This window comes from Acipenser ruthenus, chromosome 31, assembly GCF_902713425.1.
Source record: "Acipenser ruthenus chromosome 31, fAciRut3.2 maternal haplotype, whole genome shotgun sequence".
Classification (NCBI taxonomy): domain Eukaryota; kingdom Metazoa; phylum Chordata; class Actinopteri; order Acipenseriformes; family Acipenseridae; genus Acipenser; species Acipenser ruthenus.
The window spans coordinates 13,402,361-13,424,031 of record NC_081219.1 but is presented as its reverse complement, the minus strand read 5'-3'; the positions used below and the strand labels follow the sequence as shown (position 1 = coordinate 13,424,031).

Genomic DNA, 21,671 nt, shown 5'->3' with positions numbered 1-21,671 from the left:
GTCGTGGTGTATCGCGGGACCCCCCTGGCACAGCGCAGGTGCGCCTCCCAGCAGAGGGGGTGCTGGCACATGATCCGACAACAGCACGTCTCGTCCAGGACCGCGCTGGCCTGCGGGCTGTGGAGCGCGCGCTGTCCGGGGCACAGATGTCCAGCCTTTTTGGCTAAAACTTGAGCCATGTCGATGATTTCTAAATCACAAAAAAAAACAAATGCGTTTAACCCGACTGAAGCGTATGTGTGTGCTTATCATCAATTATCATGTCTGTACTGTGACCGCACACAATATATATATATATATATATATATATATATATATATATATATATAATTATTATTTATTTATTAGCAGACACCCTTATTCAGGGCAACTTACAGTTGTTACAAGATATCACATTATTTTTACATACAATTACCCAGTTGGGTTTTTACTGGAGCAATCTAGGTAAAGTACCTTGCTCAAGAGTACAGCAGCAGTGTCCCCCACCTGGGATTGAACCCACGACCCTCCGGTCAAGAGACCAGAGCCCTAACCACTACTCCACACGTATACTATACACGTTTTGGCATTCGAATCTGCTTCCACCAAAAACAAACCAGCCTTCACCTCAAACGAGACAGAATGGAGCATATATGAGACAAGAGCTATCGCTTCCCTTATAAAAGGGCATCGATGTATATTTGTCATTTTACATTTAATCACGCTAAATCTCCCCATGCATAAACTAAATTCACTGTGCTTTTCCGTGCTTTAACACGGGTTTTACCACAGTTCCACTGATTTTACATCCGTGTCCATGGGTGTACTGTTTACCGCAGGGGACTTTTATATAAGGTTTTCAGTGGACAGCCCTCATCTCTAGAGAACGGGCACACGCGGGCCAGCCACACTGTGGATTGTAATGGACAAATAAACACACCTTCTAGAACTATAAACAATAGCAACATCGGAATAAAATACAAATGGAAAATTGCATTATTAAACGAATAATAATAATAATAATAATAATAATAATAATAATAATAATAATAATAATAATAATAATAATAATAATAATAATAATAATAATAATCATGGCATACAGATTATAATACCCACCCAGTAGAAGGGTTTACGCGTGCAAACAAATAAAGAAATAATCACATAAATAGTTATTTCTACTTTAGCGCGGATCAAATCGCAGTTGCCAGGCAACAGGACGCTCTGACTATTCCGTGTTGCGACAGCCGCAATGCAAACTGGGAAACGTTACCCGTCAGCCGCGTCAAGGAAAGTAATGTAACATTCGAAAAAAAAAACAACAAAAAAAAAAGATTTTTTTTTTTCCTTGACTTTTACGAACATATCGGAAATAAAGTTAAACGGCCACATTAAATAATTAAGATAGGAACCTGAGTTTGGCGGGGAGGTTGGAGGTGAAGGGGTGAAAGGTTAGAGCGTGCGGTGTTTGACGCGGGCGGTTGAAAACAGAACCGAGGAGTCGAACCGGAGTCCATATTATTATTAGGACGAGAACCGGACCGGAGGAAAGACACACAGGCTAGAAACGAATCGGAAACAGAGGTAGGGGTGGTTAAAACAAAACGGCTAAAAAAAAATACAACATAAAGGTAAAAAAACACAGAGGCGGACGCGCTTGTGGCTTAAAAAGTCAAGAGGCGGTTCTGGTACTGACTAGAATGTTGTGGTGACGTCATTGTTTTTCTGTATGATTTATTTTCGACTGGTACAGTATACACTGCGTAGCCCTCAGTTAACATTTCACGTGGAAGATTTTAAACTGTGCCAGGGTGTATGGTCCGCGGTGTGGTGCCCCTTATAATGTAGAATACATCTTACAGGGCAGCAGTGTGGAGTAGTGGTGAGGGCTCTGGACTCTTGACCGGAGGGTTGTGGGTTCAATCCCAGGTGGGGGACACTGCTGCTGTACCCTTGAGCAAGGTACTTTACCTAGATTGCTCCAGTAAAAACCCAAATGTATAAATGGGTAATTGTAAAAATACTGTGATATCTTGTAACAATTGTATTTCTTAGCAGACACCCTGGATAAGGGTGTCGGCTAAGAAATAAATAATTATGAGGGGCACCGCGGCCTGTAATCGCACAAAGGTCAAGTGCCACAAAAGTGAAGGAGCACTTCACTGTAGAGAGAGACGTTGCTTCCGAATCCTCCCTCATCCCCAGTGATGGTGCTGGAGGAGAGAGGGAGTGGGAAAGGGTAGGGTGGGGTAACGGATCATCAGATAATACCCATTGCTCCCCCAGATGGTGTTTTATTTTCATTGCACATTCTACCAGACTCTTATGATGACTTGGACACACACGCGCCTCCTGCGTTTCTCCACAGATCCCGGTCGAAGATGGCAGAGAGACCAGAGGACTTGAATCTTCCGAACGCGGTCATCACCCGCATCATCAAGGAGGCTGTGAGTGTCCTCAGGGTTTGATCAGACAGGTTTACATGCGGAGGGAGGATGGAAACAAGACTCCCACTGCATAGCAGTGTGAGCAGATTGCAGTGCTGTGAGATTAGACCTGAGGATTATAAGAATAAACGTTTTCTACAGGTGCATTAACCCATCTCGATTCAGTAGTGCCACTGGAATGAAATCTATACGATTCCACAGGGATGGAAATAAGACTCCTGTTGCATAGCAGTTTGATCCATTCCTGGTTTTACTGCGAGTTAAATCAGACTCCCATTGCAACTGCTGTGCTAATTTCCATCCTTGGATTCTTTGCTGGGTCCTGTGAATGGGTCAGCAGTGGTGTTGCAGTGTGATTATTATTGTGTCTTCTCTCCCTCCCAGCTCCCTGATGGAGTGAATGTCTCTAAAGAAGCCCGCAGTGCCATCTCACGAGCAGCGAGTGTGTTTGTGCTCTACGCCACATCCTGGTAAGGGCAGCTCATCTTTTTTTTTCTTGGGGGGGGGTAACCAACGCCAGGGGATTAAATGTGGCCGTGCAAATATCCATGTCATGCTTTGGCTACACCTTGGGGGAAGTCAAGGTGACCTGCTTTTGCAACTGACGTCTGTAGGCAAACAAATTTGAAGGCTATATCTTGGGGATTTGTTGCCCAAGTTTAAAAAAAACAACCTTTTGTAGATTCATTAGAATCAACGTTAATGAGATAAGCAAGACAGACAGGAAACCCGACACCTCGCTTCCTCAGGGTTGATGGAACATTGTAATAAAGGAAGCCCTGGATACTTCTTTAATGACAGGCTGATCCTGTCCAAGGGGGATCAAGCAGTTGCTTGATAGCACGGCCTGGCTGACCGTGTCCCGGCTTTGTTTGCGTCTCTCTTGTGTGTGTGTGTGTGTTTGTAACCCCCGGCGCGTTTTCATTTGATTCCAGCGCCAATAACTTTGCGATGAAGGGGAAGAGGAAGACTCTGAATGCAGGGGACGTGCTGTCAGCCATGGAGGAGATGGAGTTCCAGCGGTTCGTCCCGCTGCTGAAAGACTCGCTCGAGGGTGAGAGCGCTGTGTGCGAGACGGGCAGCAATAAGATTCCTATTGCATAGCAGGATGAGCCAGTCCAGGTTTTACTACCAGCTGTGGAGCTTAGAGTTAGCCTCTGTGTCTTCTCAAAACGATATAATCTTGTGCTATAATGCAGTCCACAGCTGTTCAATGGCCATCTCAAAAGTGATCCTGGGAGAGATTGCCATAGGATCTATTAATGATGTTGACCGTGGAGCAGTATGACCCCACGGGAATGGTACTTACTTCATATGACATCGATAGGAACCAAATCCTCATGTCCACTGATGAAGGCATTGTCTGAAACTCTCAATTTAGTTATTTATTTATTTATTTATTTTTTCAGCGTACAAAAAGGGTCAGAAGGGCAAGAAGGAGGCGTCGGAGCAGAAGCGCAAAGAGAAAGACAAGAAAACTGACTCGGAGGAGAACGACAAGAGCCGTGAAGAAGAGAACGAGGAGGAGGAGGAGAGGATGGAGGAGGAGGAAACGAAGGAGGGAGAGGAAGAGGAGGCGGAGGATTGAGCGAGAGTCGGTGGGGGGGGACACCTGTATATATTGGATAAGGCCGAGTCGTGTTGCAGAAATAAGATCCTTTTTTGTTGATTTTTCATCCCAATACTTGGTGACCCCTGCTGGTCAGATACAGAACTCCCTCTGTAGTGCTAATTTTGACTTAAAATAAACTGCAGTGTCAAGGGCAGCGAATTACTATCCCATCCACACTACCTTAATTAAGCATGATCAACATGCACTGAAACCACCAGTCTAATGAGTGTGAATTACACAGGCAGTGAATGTGGCATTGCTGTCAACCTGTCCTAATAATGAGGGAGCACTGTGTTGTAATTGCAGATTTTAATCCTCCCCCCCTCCCCCTCCAAAATTGAGCTCTCATTAGATTACTTCCATTAACCACGCTGGAACAGGAGCGTTCTGGTTTGTGAGAAGGAGAAAGGGCAAGGTCTCTGTAATACTGACCTGTGCCAGGAAATACCAAGCTGTCAATGCAGACCTGCTGGACTGCACGTTACATCAATACCAGGTTTATTAACATTTACAGAACTCTCTTTAAACTTGAGTGAGGGGAGATAAATGGTGCAACTGGGGTGCTGCAGCACTCCAAAACGCAAACTTGTAATCAGTTTCTTTTTTTTTATATAAATGTAATAGGTGTAATTTAGTTTGGACTGACAAATACAAAGGTTGTTCTGCACTTATCCATGTGCTAACTGTGATCATACTGTGCAAAATGTTTTGTAATAAACTTTTTTGTATATTGAAGTTGCACTGTGATTTCTTTCCGCGATGGCACTACCCGTGTGGAGGGCAGTACTGTGTAGCAGGTGCGGCTCATTGCTGAAGAATAATGAACTAAAGAGCTGAAACCAGTTCATTAACAAAACACGAGCTGCAAGGTCGTTTTTTTGTTGTTGTTAACCAGCTTTCTTATGCTTTTGAATTTTGTGGGGCAGCAGTGTGGAGTAGCGGTTAGGGCTCTGGACCGGAGGGGCATGGGTTCAATCCCAGGTGGGGGGGATACTGCTGCTGTACCCTTGAGCAAGGTACTTTACCTAGATTGCTCCAGTAAAAACCCAACTGTATAAATGGGTAATTGTATGTAAAAAATAATGTGATATCTTGTAACAATTGTAAGTCACCCTGGAGAAGGGCATCTGCTAAAAAATATATATATTTTTTGTTATTGAAATACACAATTGAGGAACCAGTCCTTCCCATTAAAAACCTCTACAACCTGTGTGTGAAACTTACAAATGACAGCATCGTCTCAACAGCAGACCGCTGGACGCATGAGATTTTAAAATACTAGTATTTTTTGGCCAAGCAGTCAAAGCTTCAGATGGTTTGTCATGTTTAAAACAAATAGACCACGATGGAAAAAACAGCGTGGCCCTTCCCATTACACTGAATAATTAGAGGCTGGATCGGAGACACCAGGAATATGAATGAGGTCTCCGGTTATGTAGACAGTTAATAAATCTTAAATCAGCAAATCGAGTCATTGGTGCAGGCAGACCACAAGAACCCATTCCTGAATTCATAACACCAGTTTTGACCACAGAAACACAGAAGCAAAGATTTGTTTCAAATAACTTTTATTTGTTTTCTTTTGATTGCAGCCATCTTAGTCCTGGAAGAGAAGAATGAAAAGTTGCAAGTCAGTCACACAGACAAAGCTCTGGCTATAAAAAAAAAAAAAAAAAAAAAAAAAAAAAAAAAAAAAAAAGAGCACAAAAACTACAATTCAGAGAGGGCACAGGGTACACAAGTGTTTATTTTGCAAGTGTAATTTATATTCAAACACTGGTTAAAGATCTGATCCATGACAAATTAAACTCACCGAAGGGCACTCCACTTTACCGCTGTTGATGTCATCGATGACATCATGGGGAGGGCGCCCATCGATGGTGCAGCCCACAGACTGAGCTGTTCCCAGGATCTCCTTGATTGTTCCTGGGGGGGAAAAGCAGAGCAGGGTTCAGACCAAGCCTTTTTAAAAATGACATTTATAAAATCACTCCCTACTGCAATTCCACATTTTACATACATTTTGTTTAAGTAAATTAGTCAAATTGCTATGCACCACTACATTCATGCATTGAGTACAATACACAGCAATACAAGGTACAAGACTAGCCCAGGACAGATTAATTTGTTCCAGGTCTTTCGGCACAGAGTTGCCCATGGTTCAGAGCAGCCCTGCTTCCTAGAGCTGGGGGGTCACTCTCAGCCACCACTGGACTATACAAGTCACTGACAGACAGGCAGAGTGGCGGGTAGCTTTAAAAAGTTGGATTAGTACTAAAAGTGGATACAGATTCACTCTTCCATGGGACGATAACGCAGTAGGAGAGCTTCATTCTAAAATCAAGTCTGTGAACCAGAGCCATTAGTCTGTGAAATGCTGGGTTACAATCTTACCAGAGAGCTCTCGGGCGATGGAGCGCGGTCTCATCTGGCGGGCAACAGTCACAATCTCATCGAAGGTGACGCTGCCGCTGTGTTTAACTGGAAAGGAAAGGGAAACCAGTTAGCTCAAGGTCGCTGGTCCGGGAGAACACAAAAGTATTTCACCCACCCCACCCTCAGTCTACGACAGAAGGATCCCCTCCCTTAGCCCAGGCATGCAATTCCAGGGCACCCAGTGATGTCAGCAACGAGAAGAGGAGCACACTCACTGTTCTTCACCTTCTTCCGGTCGCGTGGCGGCTCTTTCAGCGCCTTGATGATCAGAGCCGAGGCAGAGGGGACGACCTCAATCTGAAAACAGAGACAGGACGGTCACACCTTAAACGCCCAACATCCTACCTCGTTAAGTGTGTTCCAGGTCTTTCGGCACAGAGTTGCCCATGGGTCAGGGCAGCCCTGCTTCCTAGAGCTGGGGGGTCACTCTCAGCCACCACTGGACTATACCAGTCACTGACAGACAGGCAGAGTGGCGGGTGGCTTTAAAAAGAGGGGACAGAGATCAAAACAAGCCAGACCACAAAGTCAGGAAGGTAATAAGGATTTAAACAAGACAAAGTGATGAAAATAGGGAAGAACACTGGTCCCCCAGACCAGCAAATACATGTACACTTTAGGAGGTCCAGGTTATCTTCTATTGGGGGGGGGGGGGGGGGGGGGGCGGGGGGAGATCAAAACACCCATGAATATGAACTCGTCCATGAGCCATGAGGCAGAAAGGCACAGGTTGCAGTGAAGCACACAAGCAAGACAGACAGAAGGGGCGGGGATTCTGTACCTGCGCCTGCCTGTTCTGGATGGTCAGCTTGACGGTGATTCTCAGACCCTTCCAGTCGCCAGTTGCCTTGGCGATGTCGTCACCCACTTTCTTGGGAGACTGCAGGAGAAAGGAGTCTGTTAGACTGGCACTGCAGAACAGTGGATAGGAGCCGAAAAACCAGCAGAGCCAGAGAGCAATGCCACCTGTACCAGCTCTGGCAGGTCTAAACCGCCGATTTCAGCGCAGTTTAAAGAGGTTTAGTTAGAAGCAGTACATGGGGAAGAAATCTATATCCATTCCATCAATGCAATTCATTACATTAAGTGTTGATAAACCAATTCAATTTCTAGATACATTCAGAATCAGGTCCTAACAATGCATTTTATTACTCCAATACAATAGGCTAAAAACACAACAGCTATGGTAAACACCCATTCCAGATCCTAGCATGCGTGTTCCAGGTCTTTCGGCACAGAGTTGCCCATGGGTCAGGGCAGCCCTGCTTCCTAGAGCTGGGGGGTCACTCTCAGCCACCACTGGACTATACCAGTCACTGACAGACAGGTACAGTGGCGGGGGGCTAGTGGACTGAACCAAGACATTAGGGTCATCTTATTTTTCAGACAACTATCGTTCTTGGTTCTGGATGAAAGCAACCTTGGTTACAGTAAACTCGACAGATTTAAAACCAATACACAAAAAAAAAAACTTCAAAAGTCTTTAGAAGCCCTGATCTTATAGTTTAAGAGCTTTCTCTTACTGGTGATTACAGAGACAGTCTGGAGAGGCTGTACCCCCTTTCCAAGACACCCCTCACCCCTTAAAACCAAGGATACTTACCAGACCCAGGGGCCCGATTTTGGGGGCCAGAGCAGAAGTGGCACCAACTTCTCCTCCTGTGCACCTCATGTACACTGCAGAAAGACAGGACGGATTTCAGTAAGCACTCCCCAAAACCTGCACAACCCCCACTTCTCCTACCTTGTTAAGTGTGTTCCAGGTCTTTCGGCACAGAGTTGCCCATGGGTCAGGGCAGCCCTGCTTCCTAGAGCTGGGAGGTCACTCTCAGCCACCACTGGACTATACCAGTCACAGACACAGACAGGCAGAGTGGCGGGTGGCTGTTGGGACACTGTCCAGCGATACAGGTGTACTGGATCAGCTTTGAAAGTTTACAGCAGGTAAATGCAGCACGGATACCTTCTTCAGCGCATACACAGAGGCAGCTCAGGGCTGAACATTAAGTGCAGCGACAGCAATATGCAAACGTGATCTTTGTGGCCATTTGAATTTGTGCCAGTTGGGATATAGATTACTTTAAGCGCTTAATGGTGTTAAATGTTAGCCATAAATGTATTCCTTCAACATGGCTTTGATGGCGCGGCCTGGGTTACATTAACACTCAGTTTGTTTATATATAAAAAAACACGCCCTCTGTAGCAAGGCCAGAGAGAAAAGCTTTCAGAATTACTGCAATACAAAAAAGCACGTTTATGTAAAATTAAGCGTTCTTTAAAATCGGAACTTAAATACAGCTAAGTATAACTTCAAATACATAGTTTAATTACTATTAAACGACACAAAGCAACATCCCTGTATTGGGATGGCGGAAACAAAGCCACGTGTATTAGTACCAGACCACGCCGGCAGCGCAATGGAAGCGGTACTACCGCCGGGTCTCTCGCAAACGCCAATGCAACATTATATCGAGATTACCTAAGAAACAAACATTGTTTTAAAAACACGTTAACATAAATCCGTTTGACTACTGAACTCCGCGGGGGGGGGGGCGGGTTGCGTTCAAAACAAAAACACGCTGGGAACAGCTACTTTAGGACAGGCTTTTAACGAGGCCTAGACTAGAGTTCTCTTACCGCAGAAATACATTGAAAAAAAAAAAACTACCGTGTTATTTTCATTAAATATTTTTACAGTTAAACAAATGTCTCACCACCTCACCTTGCTGCTCAGTCTGTATTATTTTCCAAAGCCAGCTGCACCTACTGGCTGCGTATACGACTCATATTTACCGTGGATATCTCTCTCTCTTTCTCACACACACACACGTACCAACTTTAATTTCGCTGGGGTCGAATTTGGGAGGCATGGTCGCGGTTCAGTTCTGCTGACTTCGGTGTTGGTGTCGGATGAACCCGGATTCGGGACGACCGAGAAACTGTTGCACCTTCACCGTTGAACGTGAAAGAGAAAGGGAAGGATCCGCGCCTCTGCGCTCGCTTAAATAGAGCTGGAGATCTCGCGAGAGCGCCTTCAAACCACGGCCGCCATTAAGAGTGTGTCCTGTCACAACGACGACGGTCCACTCCGGTTCCACCATGATCAGTGTGGCATGGTATACCCAAAACAGACTGGATTTTTAAGGATATCCGAATTGACATTTTGTTAGTACATGTATTAGCCGTGCAGTGATACGGAGGTATCCATATATATTAATATACTTAGCTGTATAAAGCAAAACGTTCAAAGAAAAGGCGAGTTTTGTCAACAGCAGGAGTGCTGCTCTTGCGTTGTTGATGTGTGGTCTGTGTGAGCTGGCTGACAGACTGGAAAACAGAGGCAGGTATGATGAAACAAGCACAACTTTACTACTAGTCCAGTTTCAGTATCGGTTATATCAATTGCCAGGGGTTCTAATCCACACAGCTCGTTTCAGCACTATTGTGATTTTGTAGCAGGGAGAGTGATAGAGACTTAAACGCCAGCAGCGGTGTGACCGTTTCCCGGAGGTAGTTAAGATTGCAATTGGTGGAAGGTGACGTAGAATATACATGCAGTTTTTGTTTTATGTCAAGTTATATATACCTGGACAGTACATCAAACTCGGCCGGTATTTCCAATATAATATTATTTACTGTAAACGTTAAATACAGCCTTCTCTGCCGGACACATTATTGTGTCAGTTGTGAAACCAGACGGGGAGGGACTCGGTGCTGCTGCAGTCATTAAAAATAAATGTAAACATTAGACTGAGCTAGTAGGCGATTTAATAATAACGCTGTAACGTACCGCCACCCTGTGTCATATTCTAGGGCTGGTATTGAGGGGAGCCCCTCTAGCCTAGTGTTTGGAACTTCATGCTCTCTGCCAGTCTATCTCTCTGCTTCAGTTTCCCTGCCAGTGTGGCCCCACCCACTTGCTGCTCCTCTGTTACCCTGCAAACAAAACAACAGTGCCTCTTCTCTTCTACATCCCTCTCCCTCTCTGTCTCCTTCACTCCCAGGGCGACTCCGAGACAACAGATAAGAGACCCCGAGGTAGCGAGCGGACGGGAGGCATGCTGCTCTTCTTCAGGAAGAGGAAGCCCAGCGAGGAGTCGAGGAAGAGGCTTGAACACCAGCTGTGCCTGGTGAGACGCAGCTCGGCGCAGCGGATGGCATTAAATGCCCTTTTGTGCCACAGTGTGTGGTAGTGCGGGTATCTGCATGCTGGGTGATTTGAAGCTCTAGAACATGGGATGCTAGAATTCAGGTTTTTCTGCCCGGTGAATATATGCCATTGCTGGTGCAAGATCTTATACGATCTGGAGAGTGCAAATTAGTGTCACTATTCTGTCTTGACAGGAAAGAGCTTCCCATCTCATAGTTATTGGTCCTTAGTAGCTCTGCTAGTAGTATTGCATACAGCGGACAGACCGAGGCTTTGATGATTGCATTCATCTGTGAACGGTGCAAGATCCTGCGGAGTTCGTCCCACTGTATCTGTTGAATGTTAAGTGTGTGCAGATTGCTGTCCCAGAAATAGCCTGTCGGGCTCCCTGCTGGCCGCTTCGCTGCTGGCCCTCAGGGCTTCTCTGTTCACAAGGTAACTGTCGTTTTCTCCTCGTGTCTCCAGGCCAAGGAAGCTGGAGCCGATGACGTCCTGGATATCTCTGGGTGCGAGCTGTCAGAGGTGAGAGGGGCAACACTAGTTTATTCTGCAGAACGGGAGTCCCTCCCTTCTAAAAGTTTCCCCATAGTAAAAGCAAATTGTTATACAGTGTGGTAAAGCATAGGTAAGCATTTTAAAGCCCAGAGAAATATGCTAAAGCAAATTTAAACAAACAAAAATCTGGCAAGGCATGTGAAAAGTGCAAAATGATTTCAAACTTACAGTGCTTATACCATTGTATTTATAAGCTTGCATTGTTTTGACTTGCTGTCTGTATCAACCTCTTTCTCCATCATCCCTTACACCCTTTGAAAGGGCTTTTCCCTCAGTGTTTAAGAAGCAGAGAAGCACATGTTCAAAGCGCTTGCTTTAGTAATTCACTCCTGTGTTTTCAATGTTAGTGTTAACTGCAGAGTAACTAACTAACCTGAGCGCGTTTGACAGAACTGTATAACTTGGTGGCTTGGTTTGGAAAAGGAACAGATGTTTAACACTTTGAAAACGGGACCCCCGATCATTTCCACAATGTCCAAAATGAAACAGAAATGAAGGTCTTGTCTTCATTTCCTTGCCTCCCCCAGATCCCAGCCAGTGTCTTTTCGACATGCAAGGTGCTGCAGAAGAAGGTAGGAACGGTTCAGCCCTGTTTCTTGTGAGTGTGTGTGGGGGCTCGGTGTGACGCAGTTAGTGCCCTCGCCTCCCCCCCCCCCCAGCCTGTCTGTCTGTCTGTCTGTCTGTCTGTCCACACACAGTGGTGCCGGCGGTGCTCAGTGCATTACTGGATGTTTTTCCGCACGCAGGTGTTTATTGTTCATGACAATCAGCTGACATCTCTGGTGCCCAAATCCTGCAGCATCACCAGCCTGGTCACTCTAAAGGTGCGTATGAGGGCTATAGGGTTCCGAGGCATGGGGGCTGTAGGGGATCCTATAGGGCTCTCTCTCTCTCAGACTGGTGCACAGATGGGCCACGATGATCCTGGAGGTATTGGAAGCTTCTCTGTCTGTGTCGCCTTCATGCCTGGTATTTATACTCTAGTAGGCTCAGATCTTACGTGACTACACTTTGCTTCGTTTATCTTACGAATTACAATATACATGAGTTATTCAGCTGCTGCTCCACTCGGGTGCAACCAACCATTAACTACCATACACGGTTTCTGTGGTTCATTGTTTAGCGTATTTCTTCTTTCCCATCTTTCCAACACATGCCTGATTTTTCAATCATTCTAAGCCTAAGGCTAAGTTATTATTATTATTATTATTATTATTATTATTATTATTATTAGTACGGGTCATGTTATGTTGAACAGGGCTATCCGAGGCTACAGAGTTATAAAGAGAAGGCTGCAGGGGTGTCTGTATGGACTGAACTTCCTGTGGTGGAAGAACGCTGTACTGACAGAGTCATCTTCCTCGTCCCCATCCCCTCACCCTCCTCTGTTTCCTGTCCTCTCGGTTGCAGGTGCTGGATCTTCATGAGAACAAGCTGACATCACTTCCTGCTGACCTGGGGCAGCTGCGCTCCCTGCAGGTAACGGGATCCCAGCCGAGGGAGTTCATATCATGCTACAAAACGGGTGAAACTGCTGTGCAATAGGAGTCTCATTTCCATCCCTGCACGGCAACTCGTATTCTGCAGAGTATAAATAAGAACTTTTGGACCAAATAAAAAGTTACAGTTCTCTCTTCTTGTCCAGGTGCTGAATGTGGAGAGGAACCAGCTGCAGTGTCTCCCAGAGTCCATTGGTGAACTGTCCCAGCTGCAGACACTCAGTGTGAGAGGTGAGGGGCAGAGGGCAGAGGGCAGAGCTGCAGAGGGCAGAGCTGCAGGGTTTGTTTAATGATTGTCTCAGCTCGGTGGGGTTGACAGCCGCTCCTGTCCTCCTTTTTTTTTTTAGGGAACTGTTTGTCCGAGCTGCCCACCTCCCTGGGGCGCATGAGGAGCCTGCGGACCCTTGACCTCAGCGAGAACAAAGTGAGGGAGCTGCCCACCGAGCTGGCCAGCGTCCGCACACTGGAGGTGAGGGGGAGGGGGAGGGAGGAAAGGGACAGGGAGAGGGGGGAGGCTGTAGTTTGTTTGTTGCAGGTGGTTGGTGTATCAATGAATCAGTATGTTTGATGAATCTACTGCAGGGATGGAAGTAAGACTCCCATTGCATAGCAGTTTGATCCATTCCTGGTTTCCCTAGGAGTTTAATAATGAGACACACCTGAGCTTGTTACCTGTACACTGTGGCTAATCGATGGTAAAAGCTGGAGTGTGTGACCCGGCTGTGCAGCAGGTGTCTGGTTTCCATCCCTGTGCTGTGCTGGTTTTGCAGACCCTGACTCTGGACGCTGCTGCCATGACCTTCCCCCCGGCCAGTGTGTGTGCAGGAGGCACCGAGGCCATCCAGCAGTTCCTCTGCGCAGGTCTAGTTTTGTTCACGTAATATATTTTTTTTCCATTGCTTTATACAAGGCTGTCATGCATTTGCATCTTCCATACGCCCTCCTATAAAGACTAGAAGGGTTAGATAATTGTATCTGTGTGAAAGTAGCATTGCATGGCAGCAGTAATTGAACAGCTGTGTGTGTGTGTTTCAGAGCTGGGGGTGGAGTACTGCCCTCCCTCTCAGTACCTGCTGTCTGTGCTGGAGAGGAAGCAGGGGGCTGCGCTGGAGGACTGTGTGGATGGGGGGAGCTCCTCACCAGTGCAGGAGGAGGAGATCTGGCAGGTACAGTACCCAGACCCAACAGGGACCCCAGCACACGGAGCGGGACCCCAGCACACGGACCGGAACCCCCGACATACACTGACAGAGAGACCCCAGCACATTCAGGCAGACACACGTGCACTTGGATGCATGCTGTTATAAAGTTGCTTTTTATTTCCTAATCACTGTAACTGATGTCCGTTCTGTATCCCACTCTCTGCAGAACAAGTTCCAGGACTACGACAAGAGAAAGGTGAGTGCTGTGGGAGTCTGTCTGTCTGTCTGTCTGTCTGTCTGTCTGTCTTGTCCGTTTCCATTCCTGTGTAGTGTTTTTTTTTTGGTGTCCCTATTGGTTCCTGGGTCAGTCCACATTACCTGTCCGTCCTCACCAGTATGTCATTAAAATTGAATACAAAAATGTCTTGTATGACAAAGTCAAGCCTTTTGTCTCCTTGTGTCTGCTGCTCCTCCTGTCTGTCCTTTTGCTCCCTGACTGCCTCCTCCCTCGCTCTTGCCCCCTCCTCGCGCGCTCTCTCTCTCTCTCTCTCTCTCTCTCTCTCTCTCTCTGGCCTCTCAGGAGCAGAAGAATCTGGAGAAGCTGGAGTTTGAGCGTCGGCTGGGAGAGGAGCAGAGGGAACATGCCCAGCTCCTCCAGCTAAACAACTCCCACAAGGAGGACGTCCTGCACTCCGTCAAACAGGTAGGGACTGCCCCCAGGCGCCGGGAAGGGAGCACTGGGTATACTGGGAGGGGAGCGGAGAGAAGCCCCTGACCCTAAGATTTGCCCCTCCTTCTGTTCCCAGGAGCATCAGCGGCTGGAGGCGGGGCTATGCCATCAGCGGAGGGTCCTGGAGGCGGAGCGTCACAGGCTGATGCACCAATTGAAAGTGGTGGAGGAGAGCATCACGGGGCGGATCAAGAGCCTGCTGATGCAGAACCAGAGGTGAGGAGCCGATCCCCTGAGCGTGAGGTGCTCAAGGAGAGATGAACGCTGTCTCACCCCTGCTCGCTGTCTCACCCCTGCTCGCTCTCACTCCTGCTTTCACTCTCTCACCTGTCTCTGCTCTCACACTTCTCAATCCTCTGTGTTTCAGACAGAAGAAGGGTGCTGAGCTGCTGCAGACCCTGGAGAAGGAGAGGTGAGTGTGGGTCCTGATTTACTGTCTCGCACACAAGGGAGGGGACTAAAGAACCCTTAAGAGATCTTTTTGTAGCCTCTGTGTGTCGCTCTGTCCTCTGGGGTTCGTTCGTTTGCTTCAGCAGTGTGTGCTGGGTCCAGACAGAACCGCTCTCCCTGGTGTAAGATGAGGGGGGTGCTGATCGCTGTCCACAGAGCTGACACCGTGCAGTAACGTGGATATAAACCTGCTTTCCAGAGTGCGCACGGAGCGACTGACCGCCATCACACAGGAAGAGGCGGAGCGTCTGCGCAGGAAGGAGGTGGCAGGTGAGCCGCTGTGATTGGCTGTTGGCCACGTCATGGTCTAGAGGTTTATTTTGGTGACCAGGTTAAGCTTAGGTGGGCTAGACAAACATCAACCAACCACAAGTGGTTGTTTTCATAGTATGTTCCCATAGTAAAGTGTAGTGATAGCATGGTAAAACATAGGCAAGCATTGTGCAGAGAGATCTAGTAAAGAATAGTAAGAACCATGGTAAACCAATGTATAGTATAACCGTGGAGTTTTATGAGGCAGTCATGGCCAGACTTTCAAAGCTTGCGTTTTATTTTCAGAAAACGTGGAGCGCATTTTGAAAAGCTTGTTGCTGTAGAAAGAGAGATGAGCACAGCCCTTCTAGATCGGGGTGAGATTAATTGCCTCTGTTCTCTCCAGCCGCTATGCAGCAGATGCTGTCGGAGAGCTACTCCATCAGACTGATCCAGGAGGCGTGCGACTCCCGCAGGCAGAGCCTCGTCTCGGAGACCTGCAGCAGGTGAGGGGAGCAGCGAGGGGGAGAGGGAAGGGGAAGAAGGAGGAGAATGGAGTGGAGGATGGCGAGAGGAGAGGGGCTGCTGTGGTGAGAGGTACGGATTCAGGTGGTGAAGTAATGTTCTACCCAGTTAGGTCTCTGATCCCTCTCCCTCTCTCTCTGCAGTCTGGGCCAGATGGACAGGATGTTCGAGCAGGTCCTGTCTTTACAGCAGCTGGATCAGAGCAAAGCCCTCCATCACATCCTTCAGGAGGTACTGATAACGTCACAAAGAGCACGTCGGAGCCTTTCAGTTCAAATGCAGTGCGATTCCAGCCCCGTCCACATGTGACTGGCAGTAGCTTGGATTGGGTGTCAGACGGATGGAATAAGGTCCTGGATTGAAAGTACCACTGCTTTTATAGAGACCTCTAACCTCAGTGCTGCCCTCACCTTGCTCTCCGTCTCCCTCTGCAGGAGGAGATGCAGAAGGCAGCGTTCGAAGCCATGCAGCTTCAGAAGGACGGAATGCACAGATACATCCGGAACCAGGTAGGCGTGGCCTGGGGAAAGCCCACCAATAGGAGACAGGGGGCTGGCCTTGGGGAGGTGTAGTAGGCGGCACCCTGAGGCGAGAAGTGGGTGTGTAAAAGATGGTTTTAAAAAGGCTTTACTGTATTATTACTATTGCGACAGTAACACTGATAAAAGATTGTCTGCCATCCCTGTGTTGAACTGCATAGACACAAGTAATCCATTCTCATCATCCATCTGCCATGGCTCTCTACAGAACCTGACACACGTTCACGCGTGCACCATACTCGCTGGCTGCTTCACATTCGGCTCCTTAGGTTCTGTTATTTTGTCGTAAACTGGCTTCTAATGGCGTTTCCCAGACCATTCCACCAGCCAGTCCCTTTTGAACGAGTTTCTCCAGGGCTTAGAGGGCACCCCCTGCTGGCTACAGCGATAACGCACCAGCAGAACACTCGCTTCACCTTCAAAGTCCGGTAGAGCACCCCAGATGGGGAAAGACATTGAGAAAGACTGGTCTAAATGTTCATTGAAGGGATCTGGTGTGTTATGAACTGTGTTATGAACTGTTTTCTATAAAGTCTACGTGGCCCCTATTCACAAAGCTCTCACTCATGATTCCAGAACAGTTTCACCGTTCTATCAAAGGTTTATTCATGAGAACAGGTGATTATGTATTTTTGTCCTGAGGTAAAGCTTTGTGAATCATCCCATTGAAACACAAAGACAGTAGTAATGCCATGGTGAGTGTCGCTTGTTTTAATGTATTGCACCTTCCTAGTAGAGACTGTTCATATGCACCTCTCTACATGAGGAGCAGCATGCTAAAGCTGAGGGAACACAAGCGAACAGCTGCTTGAAACCTGGTTCCAGGAGAGCTAGTGTGAGGCAACTGTGCTCTATCAAACCCAAAGTCTCCCCTGGTGTGCCGTGCAGGGGCATGGAACTTCAATCTGCTGAAACCAAGTTCCAAGTGTTCCCTCAGCCTTACTGTCAAGGTGGGATACGTACCTGTGTGATTTTTGTTAACCTTACGTGAAAATAAATGACGTTAATAATAATAATAATAATGATGATGAGTAATAATTAGGACAGGATTTGTCCCCCCCCTTGTTGCTTCTTGCAGTTTATGGAATTTATTTTCATGTTTTTAGATTAAGTTAATAGAGGCTGAATTAATGCAGCTGACAAAGCTGGAGGTAAAGAGGCGTGATCTGGACACTGAGAACCTACAGGTATGTGGATTCCTATCCAATCAGAGAAGGGGGCGTGGCTAGTGGAAGGGTGACCTCGAGAGTTCTAGAGTCTGAAGTTCTAACACGTCACCTTTACCAGAGGGATCTAGCTTATTACAGCAAGGAGGTGGCGATCAGACTCCCCACGAGTCCCCAGACTTTCACATTACTAACACGCCTGCTGGGTGACTGGTGTAAGCATCTTAAAAATTCACCACCACAAAAAAAAACACCACTGTACATAATTTTAGTTGGTAGAAGCAGATTTGCAGATTGATTTACTGTGCCCACCCCCGCTGCCCCCCATGCTTGCTGCTGTTGTGTTTTACCCCATGACCTCCTTGGACACACCCTGACTCTACCCCTTCCCTCCCGACCACATCATTCATCGCCCTGCCATGCACAGACATACTGTTACAATAAGACAGCTTGTGCTATTGCCCAGAAACCAGCCAATCGCCACTCTGGCGGTCAGCAGTCTAAGAACTATTGCCCAGAGGTTTAATAAAATCTGTCTGGAGATTAGAAGGGAGTGGAATTGCACGACCAGCCTTAACCATGCTGAGACCGTGCCTCACTCCCAGCTCGCTGCATCACTGGATGCCACTGGGAACAAGAATGGTCCCAGTTATCTAAATAAATAAATATATTCATAAAAAGGCATTTCAGTGGCATTCGTCCCATGCCATCACTGGAAATACAAGATTAGAGATGTCCATAAAAAAAAAAAGATCAGCCGTGACCTTTATCCACTGTGTGTTCATGTAAAGTGACAGGTTTGACATTGACAGATTTGCCCCCTCACCCTCAGTCTCTTTTGCTCTGCTCCAAGTCCCACTCCTTGCTCAGTGTTGTTGACGTGTCTCTCTCTCTGTGCGGACAGGAAGTGCTGTCCGACCAGCGCAGCGCCCTCGCTGACCTCCTGCAGCAGCTCCTCAAACAGAAGGACCAGCGCGAGACGGAGCTCCGCGACATCCTGGTGAGGAGCTGGTGGGGGGGGAGGGGGCTGGAGAGGGTGTCCTCGGTCCTGAGACCGCTGGGTTAGCTGAAACGTATTGGATTGGTGGGGGAGAGAGAGAGAGAGAGAGAAAAAAAACCAACCTCCCTGAGCTGGCTGTCTCTGTGTCCCCAGGTTGAGATGCAGCAGAAGAGCGAGGCCAGTCAGGAGAATTACTGGATGATCCAATACCAGAGGCTGCTGGACGCCAAGCCGCAGTCCCTCCAAGTGCAGGTACCTCTCATCCCCAGGGGTTCAGAGTCATGCGATCAGCGCTCGCTGGATTGAATCCCAGCTGTCCAGTGCATTGGCCGTTGGGTCAGGGAGGGAATCTTGCTGCGTCACAGCAACTCCTAATGGCAGATCCAAACAGAAAGCGCAGTGTCTTTAAACCTCTCCCTCTCCCTCCAGGAAGCCGGTCTGCAGCAGGGCTTGGTTGATCTGCTCGTTGGGCTCTCTGCTCAGCACTACCTGCCCATCCTGGCACACCACCGTGTTTCCACAGAGACGCTGCGGGGTCTGAGTGCGGCTGACCTCAAGCAGGTTTGGGATTGCAGCTGCCTTCGTGTGTGTGCATGAGAGTACAGGGATGGCAGTGAGGCTACCATTGCATAGCAGTTTGACCCATTCCTGGTTTTACTACACGTTTTATTAAGAAACACCTGAGCTTGTTACCTATACACACTGGGGCTAATCAAGCTCGCTGTAAAACCTGGAATGGGTGTGAAACTGCTGTGCAATAGCACACACATCCCTGATGTGTGAGAGCATGCCGGAGGGCCTTCCTGTTTCTTTTTGCTTCATGTTTTAAGAGTCTGTATGTATTGCAGGTTTAACTTTATTTAAAATCTTCACATCAGGATATTCCCCTATGGCATTCAAGATCTCGTTTTTAAGGGGCTCCTAAATAAAAGCAGTTTGATGTTTCTGTAGGGTGCAGGCGAGCATGCCTGCCAATACTCTGCTTTAATTAAAGTGAACTGTTGGAATGAGACGACAGGGGATGCTGTGGTAGTGAATGCAGCTTAACGGGTGTGTGTCTCTCTCTGTCCAGATGGGGATCAGCGAGGTGGGGGTGCAGCGGGCTCTGCTCAGCTGGGCCCAGGAGCAGGGGCCCACAGCGCCGCCAGGTAAACCGATATCATCATCATCATCATCATCATCATCATCATCATCATCATCTGCTGACCTTCCTGTGTGTCATGCAAGGAGCCCACTGGGACCATCACCATTGTATGGTGACACGTATCATATAGCTTTGTTTTCGGTCCTTGCAGAGCCCTCGAAGGCAGTGGAGAAGGAGGTTGATCAGGAGGGGGAGAGGGAGTCACCACCCAGCCCTCACCCACCCCCCAGCGCCCTGGAGGGAGGGGGGCAATCGGAGTGTGTGGTCTGCATGGAACGTGAGGTAAGGAGTACCGGGGCGGGGGGAGGGAGGTTGTGGATCGCAGTTAATCCAATGATATCCTGTTAGTTGTGTTCTTCAGCGGCAGTGCTAACGCATCTCGTCCCTTCCCCTCCAGTCCCAGATCATCTTCCTGGCCTGCGGTCACGCGTGTTGCTGCTCCAGCTGCAGCGAGGCCCTGCGGAGCTGCCCGCTGTGCCGCGGTGACATCGCACAGCGCATCCGCATCTACAGGCACTAGGGGGTGCTACACCACTGGACACACACTGCACTTTATATCTGCCGGCATGAAGCCGCCGATGTTATCTTTTGAGGTCCTCTCCTGTCTTAACTAGTCGTTGGGCTGGGGGACTGGGGGGTGGTATTTGGTGATGGAACGTCCTGCAGTGCGGTCTTGGGTAAGAGGGGCTCTCCTGTATAAACGGTTGAAGTGGCTGTCTTCCTAAACTGGTTGTATTTCCCTTTAACTCTAATGTATGAGGTGTAGCCAGCTTTCCATACAAGTGCTCTTAAAGCTGAATATAATATAGTTGCTAAGGCTCAAGCAATGTGAACTCGCTTTGCCAGACCCCCGTGTTTCCTTGATGTACATCCTCGCATGCTCACACGAGCAGGTGCAGCTCGTGGGAGTGACTCTGTCCGGTATCCGACACACAGTGTGTCTGTGGACTGCGCCACTTCTGCTGCTTCGAGCCAAGCTCAGATCTCTGGAACTCAGTGGAGTTACTCGGGCTCTTCTGCTGATGATCAGCAGGGTCAGAAACTCACAGTACACCTGCACCCAGCCCCCTTGTTTTAGATCCATTCTTGAAACGATCCTGCTGAATCAGTCTCTAAACCTGTAGGTTTGCTATCAGCTCATGCGGCTAGAGGGGAGCTGTGTTAAACAGGGAGGCTCAAACTCCTGCCTGCTGATAACTGAAACGATTGAGGGTGTTTCTGAAAGACAGGACTGGGTGCAAGTGTCTTAAGATTCTCCTGCACTCCCTGCATCGCCCCAGCCTGTTCTGTATTAGATGCATGAGCCTACGTGAATTCACTCCCCTGCCCTCCATTTGCTGATAAATAAGGGGTGCTGGTGATTTCTAGAGCCAGCTGGCTGCTTTGCGTTTCATTATTTTAATGTAAAGGCTATGAGTCCATGAGAGGGAAGCCTACGAGTGACGCACAGTGAAATATGGAGCTGCACTGTGGCTGGTGTTTTTATATGTAATGGATGTATTTTTTTTTCTCTTTTTACTTTGCATCCATTGTTTTTAATGTCAGAGCCATCTCTAAACAATGCAGTCTTTGAGTCTGTGTCTCATAATGCTGCGCTGCACTCTGAAAATAGGAGCAGCAGCAGCTCTCTCACTGGCTGTGGGGTAGACCTGGAATCTCATGATCCTTCTCTCAAGGTCTATCACGGAGCTTCAGCGGAACAAATCTGCCAGCGAACTTGTGAAATGATCCTGTGTCCAAACACATATATCTACTCTGTTTTTTTCCTGTATTTTTTTTATACTTTAAGTGTTGTATGAATTGGTTTTATATACCTGCACGTATAAAAATCCAGTTATTTAAAGCATTGCTGTTCGTTTTGATTTGGTTTGTGCTGCCTGTGTGGGTTACATGTACTCTGTTCAAGCGCTGCGTGGTTGAGTTTTGTGTGTAGCGCTGAACCACTCCAAATAAACTGCTTTGTGAATCACGCTGTCTGCAGCTTCTTATTAACAGAGGCACACCCACTAGAACGAGCAACGACCCACCACTTCAAACTGGCCGAA

At 47.8% G+C, this 21,671-nt stretch overlaps 3 protein-coding genes and 4 non-coding genes across 10 annotated transcripts; 2 read left to right on the top strand and 5 right to left on the bottom strand.

Annotated features, from left to right (window-relative positions):
• The first annotated feature begins 1,278 nt into the window (after positions 1-1,278).
• LOC131702930 (DNA polymerase epsilon subunit 3) lies at positions 1,279-4,773 on the top strand. Its single transcript, XM_059005631.1, has 5 exons — positions 1,279-1,563; positions 2,348-2,426; positions 2,811-2,896; positions 3,362-3,480; positions 3,836-4,773. The coding sequence occupies exons 2-5, from the start codon at positions 2,361-2,363 to the stop codon at positions 4,012-4,014; spliced, it is 450 nt and encodes a 149-aa protein (XP_058861614.1). The 5' UTR covers positions 1,279-1,563; positions 2,348-2,360; the 3' UTR covers positions 4,015-4,773.
• Positions 4,774-5,589: 816 nt separating this feature from the next.
• On the bottom strand, positions 5,590-9,462 carry LOC117396858 (large ribosomal subunit protein uL11). 2 transcript variants are annotated; one of them, XM_033995109.3, is made up of 7 exons: positions 9,308-9,462; positions 8,078-8,151; positions 7,256-7,354; positions 6,690-6,771; positions 6,433-6,519; positions 5,852-5,964; positions 5,590-5,641 (listed from the first exon to the last, which is right to left on the bottom strand). In XM_033995109.3, the coding sequence occupies exons 1-7, from the start codon at positions 9,342-9,344 to the stop codon at positions 5,636-5,638; spliced, it is 498 nt and encodes a 165-aa protein (XP_033851000.1). In that variant the 5' UTR covers positions 9,345-9,462; the 3' UTR covers positions 5,590-5,635. The 2 variants fall into 2 exon arrangements, with proteins under 2 accessions (XP_033851000.1, XP_058861425.1); XM_059005442.1 differs by lacking the exon at positions 9,308-9,462 and adding an exon at positions 9,197-9,304.
• LOC117397035 (small nucleolar RNA SNORA65) lies at positions 6,162-6,288 on the bottom strand. The gene has a single exon (XR_004543774.1). It is a non-coding gene; the product is annotated as a small nucleolar RNA SNORA65 (small nucleolar RNA).
• LOC117397036 (small nucleolar RNA SNORA65) lies at positions 6,828-6,954 on the bottom strand. Its single transcript, XR_004543775.1, has one exon. It is a non-coding gene; the product is annotated as a small nucleolar RNA SNORA65 (small nucleolar RNA).
• LOC117397033 (small nucleolar RNA SNORA65) lies at positions 7,688-7,814 on the bottom strand. Its single transcript, XR_004543772.1, has one exon. It is a non-coding gene; the product is annotated as a small nucleolar RNA SNORA65 (small nucleolar RNA).
• Positions 8,227-8,355, bottom strand: LOC117397034 (small nucleolar RNA SNORA65). The gene has a single exon (XR_004543773.1). It is a non-coding gene; the product is annotated as a small nucleolar RNA SNORA65 (small nucleolar RNA).
• Positions 9,463-9,539: 77 nt separating the features above from the next.
• On the top strand, positions 9,540-21,595 carry LOC117396823 (E3 ubiquitin-protein ligase LRSAM1). Of its 3 annotated transcripts, XM_033995039.3 has the most exons (25): positions 9,540-9,818; positions 10,479-10,604; positions 11,090-11,146; positions 11,707-11,751; positions 11,926-12,003; positions 12,590-12,658; positions 12,825-12,909; positions 13,026-13,147; positions 13,449-13,539; positions 13,714-13,844; positions 14,047-14,076; positions 14,401-14,523; positions 14,627-14,766; positions 14,918-14,962; positions 15,200-15,270; positions 15,659-15,758; positions 15,921-16,008; positions 16,212-16,286; positions 17,423-17,503; positions 18,387-18,482; positions 18,636-18,734; positions 18,912-19,043; positions 19,555-19,630; positions 19,778-19,908; positions 20,024-21,595. In XM_033995039.3, the coding sequence occupies exons 2-25, from the start codon at positions 10,533-10,535 to the stop codon at positions 20,144-20,146; spliced, it is 2,160 nt and encodes a 719-aa protein (XP_033850930.3). In that variant the 5' UTR covers positions 9,540-9,818; positions 10,479-10,532; the 3' UTR covers positions 20,147-21,595. The 3 variants fall into 3 exon arrangements, with proteins under 3 accessions (XP_033850930.3, XP_033850932.3, XP_033850934.3); XM_033995041.3 differs by lacking the exon at positions 11,926-12,003; XM_033995043.3 differs by lacking the exons at positions 11,707-11,751; positions 11,926-12,003.
• The last annotated feature ends 76 nt before the right edge of the window (positions 21,596-21,671 follow it).